Source organism: Tyto alba, unplaced genomic scaffold (genome assembly GCF_018691265.1).
Source record: "Tyto alba isolate M040663 unplaced genomic scaffold, T.alba_DEE_v4.0 Super-Scaffold_26, whole genome shotgun sequence".
Lineage (NCBI taxonomy): Eukaryota > Metazoa > Chordata > Aves > Strigiformes > Tytonidae > Tyto > Tyto alba.
The window spans coordinates 410,770-432,685 of NW_024881300.1; the positions used below are offsets into that span (position 1 = coordinate 410,770).

The following is a 21,916-nucleotide window of genomic DNA, read 5'->3' on the forward strand; positions in this document are numbered from 1 at the left end:
CACCTCAAAGGGAGGCTTTGCTGTCCCGCCAGCGTCCCAAGCGTGGCTGTGAACTCCCTGAATCCTGCAGTAGCAGATCCTTGCTCCTCTACGTCCTCACATGGCTGGTCTCCTCCCAGCAACTCAGCTATCCTAGCTGCAGCTGCCCTGACACCACAGCGATGGTTTCCAGTCCTAGACACAGGCAGAAGACACCCCACTGCAGTCCCACCAGGACTATTCCAGTCCCCCTCCACCCATATGAGCCTCACCCAGGCCGGGGTGGGGGGCAGCAGAGAGGGGGGCCCAAAGAGACATCCCTGCCAGAGAAGATCTCAAGAACAGGAGGGGAGAGCCTAATGCTGGAAGGAGGGAAAGAGTGAGAAGGGCAGGAAGGAGGCCCCCAAAACCAAAGCAGAAGGAGAGAGGGGCTATCAAGAGACAGGCCTCAAGGCTAAAGCAGGACAGAGGAAGAACTGAAGGTGGGGCCAGCGGCAGACCCCTCCAGCCAAACCAGCCAGGAAAGGCTCCCAGGCTGCCTGCCCACATCCCCGTGGGCTCCGTCTTGGCAGTTTGCATTCCCTCCCCGCATCTCCAGGCTCCTCTTCACCCACGCCAGGCAACCATGCGTGTGGACTGCACAGTCACTCTCCCTCCATGCCCTGGCTCTGGTACTGTCTTCAGGGACTGGGGCACCCCAGTACAAGGCAGACACTGACACACTGGAGCAGGGATGAGGGCCGGGATGCAGGGAGGGGATTCGTACACTTGGAAACGCCTGTGGCCTGGTACTTTCAGACCTTGATGTGGAGACAAACAGGGAGCCTGCAGTCCTGGAAGAGGACAGGGAATCTGGCTCTCCTGGGGACCCTGTTCATCCCCAGAGTTGTGCAGCCATGGGTCTTTCCTTCCCCAGTGGGCACCCCTTGGATCCAACCTCTTTGGGCCACAACTGGCAGCTTTTCAGTCTCCATCCACTCCCAACATATGGGGAACTCTGCCTGTGGCTGCCCCAAAGCCAAAGCACCCTACAACTCCCCTCCACATGCACCCTGGGGTCCTGGGCTCTCCTCCAAGGACACTCTGGTCCCCTCTCCCAGCAGTGTAGCTCCTGGTAGGGTTGGTGGCCAAGGTGTACCCCTTGTCCTCCCTGCCCACCAGATCTCTGCAGGCAGGCCCAAGATGGGCTTGGACTCATTTCCCTCCAGCACAGCAGGTTCTTAACATCTTTATTAGTTTGTTGGGTTTTTTTCCAACACAGTAAATCCTCTCTACAGCAACAGGTTAGTTAAATCCGGTTTACATATTGCCATCTCGTGAGTGTGGCAGCCTTGATGCCGCCCGCCATGACAAAACCAGGTTATGCTCAGACAGGAAAACGCATTAAATTCTGCTGTGACCGGGAAAAAAAGGAAAACCAAGAAAAATCAAAAGAACAAACCACCAGAGAAAACCAAACTGACCAACAAAACCAAGGTGAGGAACCAAAGGCGAGTACGGCCAGAGCACCTCCAGGAGAACCACACAGCACTGCTTGGATGAGAATGCAAGGGGGAATTGAACCCCAAAAGGTCAGGGATCAGACAAACCCTTATATATATTATGTATAGGTATTTTTATATATATCTGGAAGGACACGCTGAGAAAACAAGAGATCGCAGCGGTATCTACAGTAAAAAGGAGCTACATAGCTTTCAGAGTCACACTGAGAAGGAAGCACACAGCAGAACAAAGTGGGGGACAAATAGGGACACTGGTGTTTTGGGGTGGTGTTATGGGAGGGGCTGGGCAGGGCACGGGTCTCGGAGCCAAAAGCCCTCATACACCCGCTGGGAGCCCCAGGACCTCTGTGCCCCTCACTGGGGAGTGGGGACAGGGTTGGGGGGGGGCAGTGCTTTTGGGGGGCTGGGTGGGACCTGCTCCCAGCAGGCTGGTTCTGCTCACCCAGTGGTGGCACCCGGGGGGTCCCCCATAAGTCCCTGCTGGGGTCCCCTGCGGACCACCCGCAAAGACATGAGCACCCATTGCCAGAGCCAGGGGCTCCCTTACCCTGGGTGCTGGAGGGGCTGGGCTTTTCTGCCTGTGGGGTAGGCTGCTGGCAGCAGCAGAGGCTGGGTGGCCGACAGCAGGGTTACACGATGGCATGGCTCTCCATGCCGGGCGCAAGAGGCTGGATCCACCCGGAGCCGGTGGCCAGATGGGGGGCCCCACACCCTGGGGGAGCCAAGCCCTTGAGAGAAGCCCCATGTGGTGCCCGGGCGAGATGCTGAGGATGAGGGGTGTAGATTTGGGGGGCCATGGTGAGCCTGGCTGGCTCTGTGGGCAAAGCCAACCTGTGGGCAAAGCCAGCCAACACTGGGGTGCTCCCCAGGTCCAGGGGTCACCCCACACTGCCAGCGCTTTGCGGGGATGCACCCTGCGGGGCAGAGGGCACTGAGGGCATTGCAGGGGGGGAGTGTCTCATCTTATTGCTAATGACTCGACTGTGGTGACACCCACAGGCTGGGACGAAACTGGAGGGGGATCTGCCATGCAACATCCCCAAACCCGGCGGCGTCTGAGGCCTGGCGGCCTCAGCCCAAGAGCTGGGAGTAGAACTGCCAGTGTGGCAGGGACCGAGCAGGTCAGGGGACACAGCTCCCCCCTTCCCTCCCAGCGCGTTTTTGGTGGCAGGTGGCGATTGTCCTTCTTGCAACAAAGGACTAAGGAAGTGCCACCACGGGCGAGGGCAGAGGCAGGGGAACCCCCATGCCACCTTCCTGCCCCAATGGCTTCTGGATCAGAGCTGAGACCTCTCCCCATGCTCCGAGGTGGCTCGCGGGGTACACGACCAGGGCGAGGAGACAGTTTGGGGTGTGATTTCTCACAAGGCTCAGCTAGCTCTGGGGCAGCAGGCCCGGGGTGGGATCCCATTCTAGCTCTTCCCAGGGAGGGTCGTTGGGAAGAAATGGGAGCTGCATCCCCAGGAAGGGCCCAGTGACCTCCCAGTGAGCGCCGCTCCCTGTCTCTGTCTTTCTTCTGGTTTGGCCAGCCGTTGGTTGACCTTGGGGGACCAGCCTACCTCCTGTGTCCTCTCCATGTCCTTCTGTCCTGCCCACAGTTTGCTGTCCTGCCCCATCCCACCATCCTGTCCCCAACTCATCACCCTGCCCCTGCTCCCCCATCCCGGCCCCGTCCACCTGCCACCCATACTCCCAAGCCAGGGCCAAGCTGATGTTGGGGAGGGTGAGGACCGATGCAGAACCATGTGTGACTGCTGGACAAAGCCAGGAGCTGGAGCTGGGAGGCAGTGAAGCGAAGCCCCTCTCCTTCTCCAGTACTAGACAAGAGGATGAGGCCAATGGCAAAGAAGACGAATCGACCCCGAAGGAGCCAGGGCCCTGGTGGAGGATGTCCATGGGGCGGGTGGGTGCTGGATGCTGACAGATGGGAGATGGCTCTGGAGGAGACGTCGGCAGCAGGTGTGGACCTCAGCACGATACCTCCATGGTGTGGTTGATCTGCCCCATGGCCTCGGTGCTCTCTGAGTGGGTGCAGGGACGTGGGCGGGTGCCATCCACCGAGCTGGCGCTGGTGAGGGAGGCCGTGCGGGAGCGTGCCAGGCGGGTCATGCTGGCGGATGGCACTGCACGGGCACAGAGAGACGGCCGGGGTGCTCAGCTCCCTCCGAAAGCCATCAGGACCTGAGCCAACATTGCCTCACACGAGCAAAGCCACTGGTCCCGCTCCCCGACGCGAATGACCCCAAGGCACAAGCTTGCAGCATGCGGGGCTGTGACAACATGAGCAGCTCCAGGATGGCAAGGGAGAGTGGGGAAGGGACAGGGTGCCCTGTGGCAGGCTGCACACTGGGCATATCTCCTGGGCTTGCGACCACTGGGCATGGGGCAGCAGGGACCCCTGGCCGCCACACTCCGGGGAAGGAATGAGCTGTGATGGGAGCTCTCCCAGCTCCCCAGGATGTGTAGGGAAGGTGACACCCTAACTCCAGCCAGGATGCCCAGCGGGCACAGCTCCTGGCTGGCTGGAGGAAGGTACAGCGGGCACACTGCCAAGACTGTGCCTGCCTTGGGGGAACTTCTCCGAATGCCGTTTCTCAGCCCCCAGCCCTGTCTCAGGATGCCACCTCAGGCAAAGTGGAACGAGGCAGAGGGCACCTGGCTAGGAAGGGCCAGCCCCACACCCAGGCTGCTCCCAAAGGTGCCCAGGCAGCTCGAGGGCACAGGCCAGGCGGGCACCATGCAGCAGCGGGCACGGGCCAAGCAGCACTGAGCGGTACCTGTGCCTCCACTCAGCCTCCGATCCTTCAGGTGGGCGACTGGCAGGGATGGAGCAGGAGAAGGGCAGGGAGGGCAGAGAGAGAGGGTCAGCTGCACTGGCTGCTCCATGGGGCCAGGAGCCCCCACCCAGCCCTGTGTGTGCATGCACACGGACCTGCATGTGTGCACATAGACCTGCACACGCACAGACACATGCATGGGCACGTGGACCTTCAAACACACCCACACCCACACACGTGTACATGGACCTTCGCGCATGTGCACACACACAGGGATGCACACACACACACGTGCTCACCGACCTGTACGCACACATGCACACAGACTTGTGGACGTGGAATCTACACGTCTATGTGCACACACAGCACCTGCTCATGCATGCCCACACACACACATAAGTGCGTACGCATGTGCAGAGACCCTGTCCACACACGTATGTACACACAGAGCCCTTGCACGCATGTCTATGTGCACACAGAGCCTGTACACCCTACAGCCCTACAAACGCATGGATAGACCCCTTGTACGCCTGCACATCCGACGCCGCAGATGCCCGTGCAGCTCTCCACAGGACGGGCAGGCGGGGCTGCCGGGCTCCTCTCCTGTGGCAGGGTCAGCACACGCACACACGGGCACACACGCACATGCACACGCAGGCACACGCCAGCCCCATGCCCAGCCCTGGCACTCACTGTAGCCCATGCCTTGCAGGAAGTACTTGAAGGCTTCGGTCAGCTTGCCGGGCTGCGGGGAGAGAGCAGGCCAAGTTGAGGCAGCGCTGGGGCCCACATCCCGCTCAGCCCCAAGCCGCCTCCTGCAGCCCCTGCACAAGACCTCTACGCCCACCTCAGCTCATCTCCAGCTAGCCAGGGACAGCACCAGTGCATGTCTCAGGGCCCAGTATACCCAGTTAACTGGAGAAATTGTAGGGGCTCACCTGCGTGACCTGGGGCAGCCCACCGGAGTCAGCCATCTGCAGAGAGAAGGTCCCGATTAGTTTGGGAGGGTGACCCTGTCCCCTGGTACCTGCTGGCAGGATGCCACCGCTGGGGCCACCCTGTTCTCCCCACCCAGCCCCAGCCCCACGGCCAGGACAGACCCGGAATGGGGAGATGTGGACACCCTGTAACCCTGGGGCAGAGGGCAACAGGGCACTTCATGGACAGCAGGGACCTCCCAGCTGCCCCCTGCCCCCTGCCTACCTTCAGGAAGGTGGTGTTGGTGGGATCCAGCTTGGAGTTACACTCCACCTGCAGGTGAGAGGGATGATATTAGCACCCTGGGGGACCCTGAGCCTGGCAGAAGTCGCCCTGGGTACCACTACTGGCCCATGGCACCCCAGCTGGCACATCCCACCCCAGCCACTTGGAGACAAGGTGCTAGGCAAGCTCTGAGCCCGCAGAACCACCACCCCTTGCTGTGGGACACGGGGAACTTTCCTCCTGCCAGTGTCTGGGCAAGGGTGGGGGCTGGAAAGGGAGAGGAAGGGGGGCTGGTGAGGCATCCTGTGTGTCACACACATGTGTACAAGCACACAAGTGTGCTCATATGCATAGAGGTACACGTGATGGAGGGGGGGGCGTGTGCATGCAGTTGCACATTATGTACAGATGCGCCCACCTGCACAGTACCTGTGGCTGACGGTGCAAGTGTGGACAGCTATGTGGGTGCAGCTGGCAGCTGTTTGGGGGCGTGTGGCCAAGCACGGAGTGTGCGCGCCGACGCATCCGAGTGTGCACGCTGTGAGCACACGTGGGCACACGAGGAAGGGGGGGGTTTCCAGGTAGAGCAACCGTGCACAGATGCACGTGCACACACGCGCCTACACAAGCAGGTATGTTTGCACAGGGACACGTTCCCACAGATGGGAGCTCACACTTCTCTGAGCAGGCAGCGAACACGACCTTGCCCACACGTGGGCACTGTCTGCGTGCCACCCCACAGGCACCGCTCCATCACTCACCACCCCCTCTTCAGCAGGCGCGTTGTCTCCAACCACAAGCATCACAGGGCAGCTGGAAGCGAGAGGAGGAAGGGGCACAGTCAGGGATGGGGCTGCGTGGACTCCACTGCCCTGACGCCCCCCATGCCACGCCAGCACAACCCTTACCGCAGCGTCTTGGCATTGGGCACAGTCCCAGGCCGGTTGATGTCCAGGTCCCTGCGGCTGATGGAGGAGAAAGAGGGCCAATGTGAGCCCACTGGCAGGTGCTGCCACCGATGCCATAGCACAAGAGCTGGGGCACTGCCAGCTCCAGGAAGCAGCACCCAGCCCCACTGTCCCGGCAGTGGAGGGAGGACCCCATGGCCATCTCTGCCATGACCCAAGCAGAGCCCGTGCCACAGGATGCAGCACCCGGAAGAGTAGCAAGGCTCCCAACCCCCTGCACGCACGGGATGGCATCTCTGCCCCGTCCCCTAGGCCTGCGCCAGAACCCAGAGCTGGAGGAGACCAGGCGACATGCACCCACGGCCGTGGGCTCTGGGGCACGGCAAGGCTTCGGCACAGGTACCACCACTCCTGCATCCCCGGCCAGCACCGGCGGCCAGCTTTGCACCGCTGCCTGCCTGCACCGGAGGGTGGTGGCAGCACCCAACAGTGTTGAGGATTCCCACAGCGCCCTCGGGGCCACCCACCGGCACGGCAGCCCCTCGCCCTGGTGCAGAGAGGAGGGCACCCGCTGGCAGGGCCGCCCGCGGTGCTCACCTGTTGTACATGTTGAGGAAGAGCTGGAGGTTGAACTGGTTCACCACGCTGCCGATCTGCTGCCGGTAACTCTGCACCAGCTCCGTGTTGTTCACCAGCTCTTCCTGTGCCGGCAGGGGATGGAGGTGAGGGCCAGTGCTGCTGGGTGCCCTGGAGACACCCCGCTCCCCCCAGCCTGCTCATGCCGTGCCAGCCAGCGGGGCAGAGGGGGGGGTCTGCCAGGCAATGCAGCTGGGCACGGCAGTGCTGCGGGCAGCACACCCAGGCAGGATGCAGGCAGGAGTCGCACGCTCGTCAAGGCTAAGCCCTGGATCGGGCGGGAGGGGTGCAGGTAGGGCTTGACTAACCCCGTCCCTGCCCAGGGGCCAGGTCCAGTGGCACTGCGGCACCCAGCAGGCAGGGGAAGCCACAGCCCTGCTGGGAGGCTGGGGCTGGGGCCGGTGGCAAGGGCCAGCGGGATGCACAGCCCTTACCTGGCTGAAGAGGTGGGACAGGACGGTGTCCGGCAGCGTGCTGGTGAGGCCAGAGAGCTGTGGAGGGAGCACAGGGAGTTACGGCACTGCCACGGCTGGCTCCAGCCCCAGGGAGCAGCCGGGGCCAGCGGGGCGGGGGGGGCGGGGGGTCAGCCCACCTTGGAAGCTGCCCAGTCAATCCAGCCTTTGCCATTGGGGTCGATGTTCATGAGGACCAGTCCTTCAACCAGGTCAGGGAAGATGAGCTGCAGTGAGTGAGAGGGGCGATGCTCAGTGGGAAGGGGAGCTGCGCCCGGGGCAGCCCCCCGCACCAGCACTGCTGCCCACTGCACAGGCATTGCGTGGGGCCGGCGTGGCCCTGTCCTGGGAGCGATGGGAGACCTGTGGCAAGACTGCTCAGCCACCACGGCCATGGCACTGCCGTCCCGGCCCCCCCATCCCTCCAGGAGCCTTCACAGTGGCACAGCCTGCCCTGGGGCTGTAAGCTCCCACTCTTCCCCATGCCCCAGGCCGACAGTAGGTACAGGCAACTCAGGGCCAGCCCATCCCAGCCCCAGGCTTACCGCAAACTTGGCCAGCACGTAGGCTCCTGCCCCAACACCAATCCCAATCACGTACTTGAACCTGGAAAGCGGAGAGGTGTGTGTAGGGGGACAGTGGGCTCCAGCATGGGTTCCCTGGGGCACACCTCTACCCGCAGCATGGGGGCACAAGGAGACATTCGGGGTGCCAGCTTACAGGGACAACCTCCCCCAGCCCCAGACCCTTGCCTCCTGCCCATTTCCCTGCCCAGCACCCTCAGCCCGCAGCCATGGAGGAGAGGCTGACTCACCCAAAATGCTGCACCACACTGGGTAACATGGCAGCCAGCTGGTCCATGGATGGGTACTGGTACCTGCAGCACAGGGAGGCACGGGACGGCAGTTACGGGACCCTCGCAGCGCAGGAAGGCTGGGACAGAGCAGCTGGGCTGCCTGAAGTGGGCAAGGAAATGCCACCCCCCCACAAACCAGCCCATTGCCTACCCTGGGCCAGTCGGCTGCCACAGGCTTTGGCATGGTTCGGAGAAACCCACAGGCAGGGCATGACTGCCCCGGCAGTGACGGGAAGGGAGGGGACATCCCAGCAGGTGTAGCAATCCCCAGAGCTGGCACCTACCCCTGAGGGAACTGCGAGGCTCCTGCCTGCTGGCCTGGCGCGTCCACGTGGCACACCACAAAGTGCTTCGTGATCTCCTGCATGTCCTCGTAGTTGAAGAAGGTGTTGAAGCAAAGCTTGTCTGTCAAAGGGCAGGCAGGAATCAGAGCCCAAGCGCCCGGCACAGGGTTCTGGTGGGCCAGGGGAGCATGGAGAGATGCCCCTTGCCCTCCCGCTGCCCTTCAACTGGGAGGTGACGTGCCACCAAAGCTCTCCCATCCCCTTCCCTCCAGGCTCCTCATCCCCACCACAGAGACCACAGCCACTGTTAGAAAAGGCCACATCCCTACTGGTGCTGGGAGGCGTGGGGATGGACAGACACAGCCAGGAGGATGAGGAGTTTGGGGTGAGCCTTGTCTGCTTGGAGGGATGGGACTGGGGGATGCAAAGCCCAGAGCTGCAGGACCACCCAGCCCCAGCCGGCAGCAGAATTAGCAGCCTGGGGCATTATTGGCCCCACCTAAAATCCCCGGGAGGGGCTCAAGAAAACATGGGATTGAGAAACAGATGAAAATCTCCATGCTTTGAAATAGTCAAAAAAATGGCCCCAGTGCCACAGTGGACAGGCCACCACTGCTGCAGCGGGATATAGCCATCACTGAGGCTTGGAGGCTCCTACCCATGGCATCGGTGCCAGGACATCCATCCCAAAACATGGGGGTGAGGCAGGTTGTAAGGTCATCCATTGCAACCAACATGACACATCCCTGGACACGAGAGTGCTGCTGCGATGGTGATGCAGTTCACCTGGAATGCTGGTGACTCAGGCTCAGCCACCAGCGGAGGGGGAGATGCTTCTCCTCACCCACAGGGCACCAGGCACCCTAGTTTGGCCGGGGGCAGGGGTGCACAGCCCAGAGCAGGGGTCTGGGGTGCAGGTCCAAGGCTTCAAGCTAACAGAGAGCGCAGCACCCCCACATCTAGAGCCACGGCTCAGGATCCCTCCTTCCCCGCCTGTCAAGGTTCCTCCTTCCCTGCTAGTCCCCATCCTCTTCAGCACCCGCTACACCCTGCTGCCAGCCAGGTCCATGCTCTGAATACCAACGGGCCAGTGGTGGGGACCGACCCAGCATCCCCCCGTGTCCCATCCCTGCCCGGTGTGGGCAGGCAGACAGCCAGCACCAGGGTGGCCAAGCACTCCTGGCTATGCGTGGCCCAGGCTTCGGGTTCAGATGAGCATCAAAACCCTCCCGGTACTTTCAGATGCCTGGGGAGATCCAAAGCAGCCTCAATGGGAAGAGGCAAAGAAGTTGAGCTGGGGCCTTTGGCTAATGTCCCGGCACCCTGTGCAGCCCCAGGCTCACTCCCACCTGCCCCTGTACCCCATGGCCCAGGAACCAGCACTCACAGTTGAGGCCCACATCGTGGTACGTCAGGATGGCCGGGCGATTCCCCTTCGGTGAGCCCCGGATGACCACGTGCAGCAGCCCGTAGGGGGTCTCAATGTCATGTTCCTGGAGGCAGAGGAGAGATGGAGTGAGGTCTGCCTGTCTGCCCCAAGGCGTCGCCTCCTGCCCCACCATCCTACACCTCACCGCTGCTTCCCCGGGAGGCTGGGTCCCATGGGAACACGAGGGAAAGAGGAGCAGCTGTCAGGGAAGGGAAGGGGAAGGGGAAAGGGGAAGGGGGAAGGGGAAGGGAATAGGATAATAATATTTAGGATTGGACGGGTGTATAGTGACCAGACCACAGGATGGGAACAAGGGGTAGAAGCTTGGGGTGAGATGGGATGATCCAAGAGGGCTTGGAGAGGAGGAGTGTGGGATGAGACAGGTGGACCACAGGATGGGATGAGATCCTCAAGGGCTTAAAACTGGGGGAGTTTTGGCAACAGGGTGGGGGAATCACAGCATAGCCCAGTTGGCCTGGATTCCCCATGCCTGGGACAAACAGGCAGAGCTCAGACCCCGATCACTACCCCAGGAAACGCTGCAGCCAGATCCCAAAATGACAGCTAAAGTAACTTTTAAAATCCCTTGGTCTGAAATGGATGTGCCCCCATAAGAGACAGGACTACCCCCTGCCTCAGTTTCCCTTGCTGGGACGGCTCCAACCTTGCTTTCACAGCCATCATCCTCAGCCAGCAAGGGAAACTGAGGCTGTGAGCCCAGGTCAGCCCAGGGACAAGGGCCCAGGGGTCCCCTCCAGACGCCCATGCCTGTCAGCCGGACCCCTGGCAGTGACCTCAAAGCTGGGATCTGGTGGGTGCAGGAGCATCACACCCCGAGCAGAGCTGCGCAGGGGGTGCTGGCACGGTGCCCAACCAGCACAGTCCTCACTGCTGGTACTGGCAGCCCCGTGGGTGGGCTGGTGGGAGGGGAGCAGGTACGTGAACGCTCCTGCGGGTTACACACCGCCAAGGACTCTGAAGGACACGGGCCTCAGGTGGGAGGAACTGCCTAAGGACAGGGTCACCTCACCGCAGTGCCTCCTCTCACCAAGAGCCACTGTCCCCCGGGGGACACGGTGCCTGAGGGCAGCTCAAGGGCTCTGTGAAGACAGCGCTCAGCTCCCCAAGGGCACCCTGACCCCAGCCCTCAGCCACAGCTGTCCCCCCACTCCTCGGGGCTGTATCAGGCAGCAGGCAATGAACAGAGTCATCCCCGCAATACCAGATGAGGAAAGTGAGGCAGAGGAAGGGCCTGGCCCAAGGTCACAGACCAGGAGGCATCCATGTGGTCTGATCCTGGGTGCGGGGCTGCCTTCCAGCCATCACCGTGCCTGCAGTCCCCGTCACAGCTCCAACAGCTCAGCCTGCAATCCCCCCCCCCTCCCCAAATCACATGCCCGAGGTGGCGGTTCCTTCCCCAGCACTGCTACCTCTTCCCCCCCAGCCCCCGCCGCCAAGCCAGGCACATCCCTGCCCACGGTGCAGCCTCTGCCGCATCGCTGGGTACCACAGCCCTGCCCTTTGCCGCAGGGATGCTCGCTATGGGGGGAGGCTGGGATCGCTGGGGACGCGGGGGACGCAGGCTGCAGGGGGTGGGAGGCACTGACAACCCTGGCCCAGGCAAGGACGGGCATAGGGGTCACAGCACCCATAGGTGCCTGAGAAAGCCCAGCCCTGTCCAGGTTACCCGCTTACCACTGCAGTGCTCCCACTGCGCTCGCCCCCCTGCTCCACACTACCCTGTTGCCACCGGGTGTTGCCATCACCGCAGAGGCCAGAAACCATCCAAAAGACCGCTCCAAAATGGCAAGAGACCCTCTGCAACTCTGCGGGTGAAGAAGGGGCGGTGTGCCCCCCCCGCCATCAGCTGCCAGCCCCAGCACAGCCCGCAGCTGCTGCGGCTGCGCTCGCTCACCCTCAGCCTCGGCGCAGCATCTCCATTGGGCTCGGGGAGGACATGCTCAAGGACAATGCGTCCCCGAAACCTGCGGCACCTGAGGGATGCAGCAGTGGGGCTGGGGGAAGGAAGGGCTCCCCAACCAGGTCCCCCCCCGCCACTGCACCAACACCTGCCTGGCTCACACCGAGCCCTGCCGGGTACAAGGGCCAGCCTGGGCAAGCAGAGGTGGTAGTGGGGCAAAACGCCCTGGGAAGGGAGGGCAGCAATCACGGGAACGGTGGTACCTACCCCATCCCAGCACTCAGGCATGGCGAGGAACCGGGTGGAGGAGGATGCGTGGGCCAGGTGGGCCAAGGACGGGGTCCTGGCGTGGGGCACAGCAGTGCGGCAGGCTGGGGTGAAGCAGAGCTCTGCGCTGGCTCAGCCCCTTGCCTTGATTTATAGCGGAGCCCCAGCCCTGCGCTAAGCCCTCCCTCTCCCTTCCCCCTCGATGCGACGCGCAGCCCCGGCAGGTTTGGCCTCCATTGCAGGCGAGCGCTGTGATGGAGCCAGCACTCAGCCATTGGCTGCTGCGGGAATTATTCATGCTCCAATTGGCCTCAAAACCCCCTTGTTTATGAAGAAAAAACGCCTGGCACTGTGCAGTACCTGCTCCATCTTCCCTCCTTCAGCAGACTGAGACAGGCAGGGGTGCCTGGTCCGGGCTGCACTCACACCCCTTGCAACAGCACTGCCACAGCAGAGCCCAGCAACGCTGACCCACACGCATCACCCACAGACACACGGGTCCAGCCCCACACAAACACGCAGAATCATGCTTGAATCTGCAGCAGCTCAGACCAAGGCCCTGCGGCAAGGCACGTGCACACACCCCTATGAATGGGCACGGGTAAACGAAACGCTGAACACACAGGAGAGGGCTGCAGCATGTGCGCTCTGCACACGCGTGTGACCATGCACATACGTGCACAGGAACACATACCAACACAGACACACAGGGGCCGGGCAAAACTCTGTCCCCCCCACATGTCTGTGAATGCAAACTTTGGAAAAATAAATACAATGACACACTGAAGAACATGCACCCCATCAATTGCTCCTGTATACCCCCACAGGGCTGGCCCCTGTGTGTCTGCGTTGGTTCATGCTCCGGTACATGTATGTGCATGGTCACGTGCATAATAAGAAGCATGCCTGCTGCATCCTTCTCCCATGTGCTTAGCGTGTATGCCACGGCCATCACTCATGCCCATGGGTGCACAATGACCTGCACACATGCAGAACCTTGCGCACGTGTGCACAGAGGGGCACACACGTGTACACACATGAACGCTGCCCAGTTACCGGTGTTACCTACCCAGCAGCATGGTCGTCCTGCCTGCTGCAGGATGCTGGCACAGGGGGGATGTGCAGGATTTCGCCCCAACCGGACATTGCTGGTGGCAGGGAAATAAGGCGAGAGGAAAGACAACCCAGCAGCACCAAGGGGTCGGAGCTTGTCCCTGGGCCGATGCATGACGTGTGCGCACGCACACACGTGTGTATTCCCACGCGCACGTGCATGCAGGCAGATGGTTTCTGCTCTGATTCCAGCGAGGCTTCATGAGGGGGCGAGCAGGCAGCTCGCACCCATGGACAGCCTCATGCCACCACAGCCCTAAAACCCTCTGGCAGGCTCTGGGTGCCACCCTCTGCACCCTGCCTGCCCCTGCCCAGCCCAGCACCACTGCCCGGCTTGGCACAGCCAGCACCCAAGCCACTCCAGCACGAAGTTGGGCAACCATGGGTGGAGGAAGAGTCCCACCGTCCATCTGGGACCTGCTCAAAGGGGCTAGAGAGTGACACACCAGTGCCAGACTGGGGCAGCATCCAGCCGGGACCCTCAGCCTCCCTGCCCACCGCAGGGACGCTCCACGTCAGCTGGAGCCTACCCTCACCTCTGCATCCCCCCCCCCAGCAGCTCACCACGGCATGCTTCCACCATGCCCTGGCACGTGCCACAGCCCTGGGCAGAAGGGGTCCAGCTGCCAGCACATGCACAGGCATCCCTGCATGGCAGAGACCCATGTCCTCAGCTACGCCCAGCAAGCCTGTTCCTGTGGAGTCTCTTATGTCTAATAAGAGGGCTGAGCTACTTTTTCCTGGGGAAAGCCCTTTCCCTGACCTGAGCAAACGATCATCCAGAGCTGGTGGGGAGCCACTGAAAGCAGTGTTCTGCAAACAAGTCAGGGCTGGGCAGCCAGGGGGGTCTGGACATGGGAGAAAGGACAGACAAGCAGGCAGAGGGACAGCATTCACTTTGCCTCCACCAAAGAGACTTTCCTCTGCACTGCTTTGTCCTGCTGCAAGTTCACACCCAAGCCTGGAGAGATGCATCTCTGCTAACAGAAGAACTGCTTGTGAGGGGGAAGCCCGGATCCCAGGTGGTTCCTGGCACAAGTACAAAGCCATTCATGGGTCTGGGTGTCATTTTTGCTTTCCTCAGCTCTGCTGCCTGTGGAGTCAAAGAGCATGAGCAGCCACAGCCTCTGGGAAAAAGCAAGAGATGCAGAGGGGCATGAGCAGGCAAAAGAAGACAGAAAGTGACAAAATAGACGGGAGAAGGGATGGAAAAGCTGAAGTTAAGGCTTGAATGCAAAAGGGCAGCTGGGAGATGGGAGGTCTGAGCAAGGCTGGCTCCACTTGAATGGCATTAAATGGCATCACCACCCCACTGGCTACTAGCCCATCCACCTGGCGGGTGGCCCAGAGCTCCAGCAGGGCCAGGGCACCCAGGTCCTGGTGCAGACACACCTGTCCCCCTGCACCTTGGCTTATGCCAGCAGCCCCAAGGGCTTTACCTTGGCTGGCAGTGGCAGAAGGGATCCCTGCTTCCCCCACTGCCCCAGCCAGGCCCGAGCATCCTGACAAGAGAGCAGAGGGACAGTGGAGTTAAGCTGGGGGAAGGACTGAATTACCCCAAGGAGGCGACCCTAAAAAATGGGATAAAAACTCCCCAAGGAAGGGCAGGCAGCCTCCAGCCTTTGCAGGGAACTGACATGCGAGCTAGGGAAAGGAGTGGCTTTCCCTGGCACAGCCTGGGAAGCCTGTTCCATCCCCACGAGGAGACACTTGGCGGGGGGACCGAGAGGCTGCAGGGCCTGGCTGGCTTGGGAAAAGCCACCTTGATCCTTACGCAGATCATTTTTGTAGGTACTGAGGGCATGCAGGAGCATCACTGTGGCATTTGCTGTCTGGACCTGCTCCACCTGGGCACCGTGGGGGGACACAGTTCAGCATCATTGTGGGCCAAACCCTGAAACGCTGACATGCAAACATCATCCTAGGAGAGTCATTGCTCTTTAACATCCCCTGTGTGCCAAGCAAGCCCTGCCCCCACGCAGCCGAGCGAGAGCCACACCGCTGCCCATGGCATTACCGGGAGCTCTGGGCAGCCTGGAACTGCTGCTTTCCTCTTCCTCCTCATCTCCCTCTCCCTCCTCACCCGCACTTCAGTGACACCAGGAGGTTTGGTTTCCCCTCCCGTGGTCAACAGCAACCCTGAGCAAACAGAGTGGCCCAGCCCTGCATATTGCTGCTCCCAGCCCCAGCGTCTCGCCAGCTTTGGAGCTGCTGGGAAGGACGCACTTCTTTTCCACCACTGCCATTTTTGAATAATGTTGTGGCCTCGAAGAGGGCCACCAGAAATCTCCTGCTCTGTGAATCACAGAAGCCACCGCTCAGCATCCTGATGAAAGTCCTTGCTCCCCACCTGGCTGCACCCTGCCACCCACTCAGGTGACGGAGGCTGAGTGGGCCATCCCCAAAAGCCTGGGCACCACTTCGGACCTGCTAAAACAGAGACCTGGTGTCCCCCTGCTCCTCTCCAGGACGAATGAAATGCAGGTGCTGCTGTTTCAGTGCTGGACCTGGCAGGATTTGCCAGCACCACCCAAGTCCACCCTCCCGGTGGTCCCAGCCGCTGGAAAAGCCACAACATACAACCTGAATCCAGGTTGTAAGGTTGACACCAGGTCACTGGTGTCCTCTGGCAGGGGGGATGCTTTGGGAGAGGGACAGGCAGCAAGTGTGGGTCTGGCAGCCCCACTGCTCTCCCTCCCCATCTACTGGCACCTCAGTCTCTGCAGGGATCCTGGTGCGGGATGAGCTGGGGCAGAGGTGTGAGGGCGATGAAGACCAACACGGGAGCCAGACATGAGCTGAGCCCCTGCAAGCCCCAAGGCCGTGTCACAGGGCTCCGAGGAGGAGGCGAAACGGGGGTACGAGGTGGGCAGGTGCCAGCCGGGGAAGCGCGAGGGCCCTGCTCTCCAAGTGAGGTGGGTGGTAGGGGGGGGGCAATGCCCCAGCCCGCCAAAAAATAAAGAGGCTTTCAAACATCCTTATGTAAGCGGGGGGAGCTGGCATCACCCAGGAAACCATTGCCATGGCAATGGCAGAGGGGCTGGAAAAGCAGCTCGGCCCTCCTGAGAAGAAATTGCCTGTTTTAAAGAGGTTTTGTCCCGGGCCTGTCACCAAGTGCCCGCCAGCCACATCCGAGCACCAGCACAGAGCATGTCTGACAGCGTCTGCCTGTCCCCTCCCGCCAGGGACCCCGACTGATGTGCAGCCCCGTGCACAGGCACCGACCAGGCACTATGTCCCCATGGAAGGCGGGGAAAGCAAGACCCCTGGCTCTGCTCAGCACCCCACAGCCTTCCCCAGTCACAGGCTGCTGTCCCACACGGGACCCAGTGGTGCGGAGCACCCCCAAGGGCTGCTCTTACCTTCCAGTCTGTGTCCACAGTGGAGAGGAAGACATCCGAGTTCTCCTGGGGACAGAAGGAGCTGTTAGGGACAGCGACATCTCCCACCGCACCTCATTCCTGCGACTCCCTCCTCCCACCCAACTCCCGAAGCCCCTGACACCACAAGCACCCACTCCCCGGGGCAGCGCTGGCTGCAGGGGGACACAATGCCCACACGTGTGCACACATACACACACATCTACAATAGCTGCACACACGTGCATGCACTACCTGCACGTGTGCACACACACACAGGTGTATATTAGCATGTGCGTGCAACATCTTCACACACATATACATCACCACACCAAACCAGAACCTGTACTCACCCGCGCATGGGCACCGATACCAGCACACATCTGCACAAACACACGCACCGAATACCAACACACATGTGCACACACGTGCACCCAACACCAGCGCACACCCCCACCACGCTCCCACTTAAGCTCCCCACATGCAGGAGACGGATCCAGTGGGGTCACCAGACTCACCAGCTCGGCATCCTGACCCCGCAGCAACGGCTTCTCCTCAGTGAAGCACAGCTCATGCAGCCCCGCCATGGTCATCTCCTGCAGCAGCAGCCCTGCCCAGGGCAAGCGAGATGTCGGGGCAGGTCCTGCCTCGGTCCTCTTTGCCCCAGCCCCTCCAGAGCCTCCCGCGTCTCCCTGCCCACGGGGATGGGACCTAAATCAGCGTCACTCTACCCAGCTACCTGGGAACCTGGTGCTTTGGCTTGTCCGGGGCTGCAGCAAGCCCCTCCGCTGGGAGCTGAATGCAGGCACAGGGCAGGGCGAAGCACAGGTGCCTGGCAGAGCTCGGCTCCCAGCTCCCACCCAGGTCCAGTTGTCCCAGTTGAGGACAGACCTGTCTCCAGTGCATGGCAAACTGGGAGAGCAACCTGGTCTGGACACCCCTGTCAGCACTCAGCCCAGGGCAAGAACTTCCCAATTCCCACCCAAGCTTCCAGCATTGGTCAGAGAGAGAAAATCCAACATTCTGGCTGGTTTGAGGCTGCAGATGGCTATGGATGGGACAGAGGGAGATCTCCCTGAACAGCCAGAATGAGGGCTGATATTTCTCAGCCATGCTGGGAGGCGAAGGGATGCTTTGAGAAGCAGGGGAGCAGAGAGACAGCTTGAAGTTTGTATTGCAATGACAAGAGAAAACCAAACATGAAGCCTTTGCTCCCAAACTCTTCTCCTTGCCTGCAAAGCAAGTGCTGGCCAGCTGGCAGCTCAGCCCCAGGGCTTGCAGGGACAGACTTCACCGTGGAGCAGAGGTATGGGACTGGCTGCTGCTGACCAGGGCACTGGGACTTCGTATCCCACAACAACAGCACCTCCAAAATCACCCTGAGGCACAAAGCCAGCTTCGAAAGCAGAGGGGAGCAAGGGGATGCCTGTGCCCCCCAGCAGCTGACTGCACACAGAAGGAGACAGACATCGGGGACACAGAGGACAATCCAGGCTCCCCTGTGTATAGTCGGAGTGTGTAACTGGCGGTTCCCAGCTCAAGGGGATTATCTGTGCTCAGGCAGGACCTGGACCTCAGGCGTTCGCCCTCGCCACCTCCGTTTCCACCCCTTCCCCACGGCCAAGCCTTCGGATGAGTTGCTGCTGCTCCAAACGGGCCAGCACTGGTCTCCCACAACCCTTCCACTGACTATCCACCCTTTGCAATCTCCCTGGGGACACGGCGATGGGATCAGGCCGCACTAGCACCACAACAGACACAGACCCTGCTTCACCCATAGCCTCAGCCAAGCCTCCTCCGTGCTTTGTCCACCTTCAAACCTGGGTCAGCCCAGGTTAGCAATGTGGAAAGGCCAAGCAATGCCACCAGCATTGCAAGGCTACCGAGAATATACAAGCTGGTCATAAACTCCCCTCCAAAGCCGGTTTCTGCTCATCCAACCAGGTTTTCCATTCAAAAGCCAAGTGGGCTGTGCCGTCTGGCTGCCTTTTGCAGACAACGCGCTTTACTTTGCTCCTTGGGAGCCATCCAACAGACCAGAACTGTTTGAAGGGAGAAACACCACTGTGAAGCCTCCCAGGAGTGCCAGGGCGCCCAGCGCCAGGGGTCTCCACGTCATCACCTGCACAGAGGGTCCCGCCGGGCTGGGGGCCGCGCAGACCCCCAGCGAGGAGAGGTGCTGACAGCCCCGTGGAGAGGCACAAGTCTGGGGCGTGCTGCTCCAGACTGAGCCGCTGCTGGGGAAATGAAATGGCTTTGCGCAAGGGAACAGACCTCACCTGCAGCCCACCAGAGCAGTCGAGATGCTGCAGCCTGCAGATCCACCGACCAAGCAACCCTGCGATCCCCTGGGGCACAATCCCAGTGTTAAAAAATGGGAGGAAAATCAGCCTCACCGGTAGCTGGGTCTGGAAGAGAGCAGGAGTGTCCCAGGCTGACCGTGCCAACCCACCATGTGGCCACAGACCCAGGGTGGCTGGGAACAGCACTCAGCGTATGATAAATGCCTTTATTAATTAAAGCCTCCAGCTAATATGGGAGGGAGGGTGGCCGAGCAATGAGGAAAACCCCGTGACCCTGCTCACATGGCGGCGGTGAAGCTGGTTCACAAGGGACACGGCAGAACCCTATGTGAGCGAGCATCCTCAGCGCAGGATGGACAGTCTCCTGAAGTGGTGCTGAGCCTGGGGATGGGGGGGAGGGATCAGTACACCAGGGAGTCGCTTGTGAGTAGGGTCACAGCCATGCTGCGGGCTTCCCGTGGGTGCTCAGCATCCCATGTCACCCCACAGGTACCCTCATCCCTGCTCCTGCCAGCACAGCAGTGGGGCTGTGGGCAGTGTCACCCAGCCTGCCCGGGCCACTGTCACTACAGAGGGCTGGTGAGGAAGCCACAGCTCCGGGCCTCCTAGCCAAAACAACTTGGCTCCCATCGCACTCCAGGGCAATGTGGCTGGCAACGAGACCTTTTCCCTCCAGCTCGCAACAATGCTCCCCGACAGCACCTACCCCCAGGGTGCTACCCCAAGAGCACTCATCTCAGCTCCCGCTCTGCCTTCCCAGTGCAGTGCCACCATTTCCTGGGCAGAGTTAGGAGGCGCCTTCTCCCTAATCCCAAATCGGTCCCAAAAACGGTGCGACATTAGTGCTCTGCCCCGCCGGGGCCCTGACACTGCATCTATAGACGGGGACAGAAACAGCCGTGTTGGCTCACCTTCCCTGGGGATCTGAAGCCCAGTGCAGGCTTATTGGAGGAGAAGCAGCTCATGGCAAGGAAATACATTATTATTGTTGTTATTATTATATTATTTTATCATGACGAGGCTGTCATGGGAAGGGTTTGACACTGTGTCTGGTCGGAAGGCAGGGATACCTCGGATCATGCCCCAGCCTCACAGGAGTCTCCCCATTGACTCCCTGCATCCTGCCCTGGCACGGACATGGCACCCACAGGATGCTGGCAGAGATTCTCCGGGCTAACCGAGCAGGGTATAACAGACGGGGAAGCAAATCTGGAGGAGCAAGTGCTGGCCCCTGCCAGGCGGCAAAGCCAAGGCAAGGCGGGGAGAGGGAGGAAGGGAACCTGCAGCCCAGTCCAAGACATGGAAGAGTGCCCACAGCATCGCCCCCTTAGCAGGGTCGCTGAGGAGCCACGACGGGGTGGAGGAAGACCCCGGTGTGACACACAGTCCCGGCCACCTCCCACCCTGCCAGTGCAGACCAGACACCCACAGCTTGCTCTGCCCGCATGGGGAGGGCACGGGTCTGCACCCCAGCAGCCCCCCACAACCCAGACTAAAGGTGTGGTCCAACCGGGGAGTGCAGGAGTGGGCAGGTCACTGAGCAAGACCCACCAGGCCAGGGGCTCCGGTGCCAGGGGCTGAGCATCCCAGGCCCAGGGGGCAGCGGTGGCGGGGGGGGGGGGGGCGCTCTGGGGGGACGCAGGCTCTTTAGCAGCAGCTGTTGCTACGAGCAACCTCCTCCCCAGCCCTGTCCTCGGGGCACCCAGGCACCGGGGGAGGCTCCCAGGGGAGGCTGGCGGAGTTGGGGGTGCTGCAGGGATTCCCCAGCAGTCCCACAGACACCACCCCACACCCCAGCTGGCAGTTTGGTGGCCCCCCGTGCCAGGAGGCTGCCGACTCAGTTCCTCAGTTCCCCACTTCCCCCCCCCGCCCCCAGCACCACCAGGCTGCGCTTTGCCCGCTGCAGCCCTGGCACCTCCCCAGGCGTCACCTCCCGCACCCCAAAAAAGCACCGCTCCCCGCCAGCAGCCCATGCTCCGGGGAGAAGAGGCAGGCGGCGGGGGCGTGGGGGGCCGGCAGCCCCATCTCCTACGTGGGGGGGGGGGGGGGGGGGGGGGGGGGCGGTCAAAGCTCGTTCCTCTCCCGACCCCGGCACCCCAGCGCCCGGCCCCTCCCAGCCTCGCCCCGCCGCAGCGCGCCCGGACCGGGCCGTACCTGTGAGCAGCTCGATCTTGTGTCGGAGCGCCTTCATACCGGGGCGGCGGGGCCCGGCGGCGCCGGCGGGCGGGGCGGCGCGGAGGGAGGGGGCGGGGGCGGCCCCCGGCGCGGGGACCGAGCGGAGCCGGTGCCGGTGCCGGTGCCGGTGCCGGTGCCGGTGCCGGTGCCGGTGCCGGTGCCGGTGCGAGCCGCGCAGGGCGGCGCAGGGGCGAGGCTGGGCACGGCCCCCGCCGGGCCGGTTCCTCCCCTCGCCGGGGCCGAAGGGGAGGGGACGGGGCCGGGAACGGGGCCGGGAACGGGGGGAACCGGGAGGACAATGGGCCTGGGCCGGGGGGGGGGGGGGGGGGGGGAGGAGGGGATTACACAGGCGACAGAGAGATGGCGGGGGGGTGGGGGGTGCGGTTACGAGTGTGGGGGTTACACAGGAGATGGAGCAAGGGGGGGCGGGGGGTGTTTACACGGGAGATGGAGCGATGAGGGGAATAAAACGGGAGCTCGAGGGATTGGGGGCGGGGGGGGGGCGGGAGGGAGCAGTAAACGGGAGATGGAGCGACGGGGGAGCGTTACACGGGAGGTGCAGCACTGCTGGGGGGGTTACATGGGAGATGGAGTGCTGCCGGGGGGGTGGCACACATCACCCTGTAAGGAACCATTGAGGTCCCAGGGCTGGACGATGATGGCCAATGGGGTCCCTGTGGTTATGGGGTCCCAGGAGCAGGGAAAGTGGGAGCCTTGGGGGGGCCCAGGTATGGGGTCTGGGGGTCCCCAAG

The 21,916-nt window shown here is 62.0% G+C and overlaps 1 protein-coding gene across 5 annotated transcripts; it reads right to left on the reverse strand.

Annotated features, from left to right (window-relative positions):
• Positions 1–1,191: 1,191 nt before the first annotated feature.
• On the reverse strand, positions 1,192–21,276 carry NDRG4 (NDRG family member 4). 5 transcript variants are annotated; one of them, XM_042797737.1, is made up of 18 exons: positions 21,144–21,246; positions 18,966–19,094; positions 17,205–17,296; positions 16,690–16,734; positions 9,985–10,090; positions 8,598–8,718; positions 8,272–8,334; positions 8,003–8,063; positions 7,598–7,684; positions 7,440–7,496; positions 6,967–7,070; positions 6,370–6,426; positions 6,223–6,274; positions 5,462–5,509; positions 5,197–5,232; positions 4,952–5,003; positions 4,259–4,297; positions 1,192–3,604 (listed from the first exon to the last, which is right to left on the reverse strand). In XM_042797737.1, the coding sequence occupies exons 3-18, from the start codon at positions 17,277–17,279 to the stop codon at positions 3,450–3,452; spliced, it is 1,158 nt and encodes a 385-aa protein (XP_042653671.1). In that variant the 5' UTR covers positions 17,280–17,296; positions 18,966–19,094; positions 21,144–21,246; the 3' UTR covers positions 1,192–3,449. The 5 variants fall into 5 exon arrangements, with proteins under 5 accessions (XP_042653671.1, XP_032848699.2, XP_032848700.2 ...); XM_032992808.2 differs by lacking the exon at positions 18,966–19,094 and having other exon boundaries at positions 21,144–21,276; XM_032992809.2 differs by lacking the exons at positions 4,259–4,297; positions 18,966–19,094 and having other exon boundaries at positions 21,144–21,275.
• Positions 21,277–21,916: the final 640 nt, after the last annotated feature.

Coding starts and splice junctions, on each gene's coding strand:
- NDRG4 (XM_032992808.2), bottom strand. CDS start 21,180: ATGAAGGCGCTCCGACACAAGATCGAGCTGCTCACAG. Junction 5,233..5,461: donor CCAACACCACCTTCCTGAAG/GTAGGCAGGGGG, acceptor TTCTCTCTGCAG/ATGGCTGACTCCGGTGGGCT. Junction 4,298..4,951: donor CCTGCAAGGCATGGGCTACA/GTGAGTGCCAGG, acceptor CATCCCTGCCAG/TCGCCCACCTGAAGGATCGG.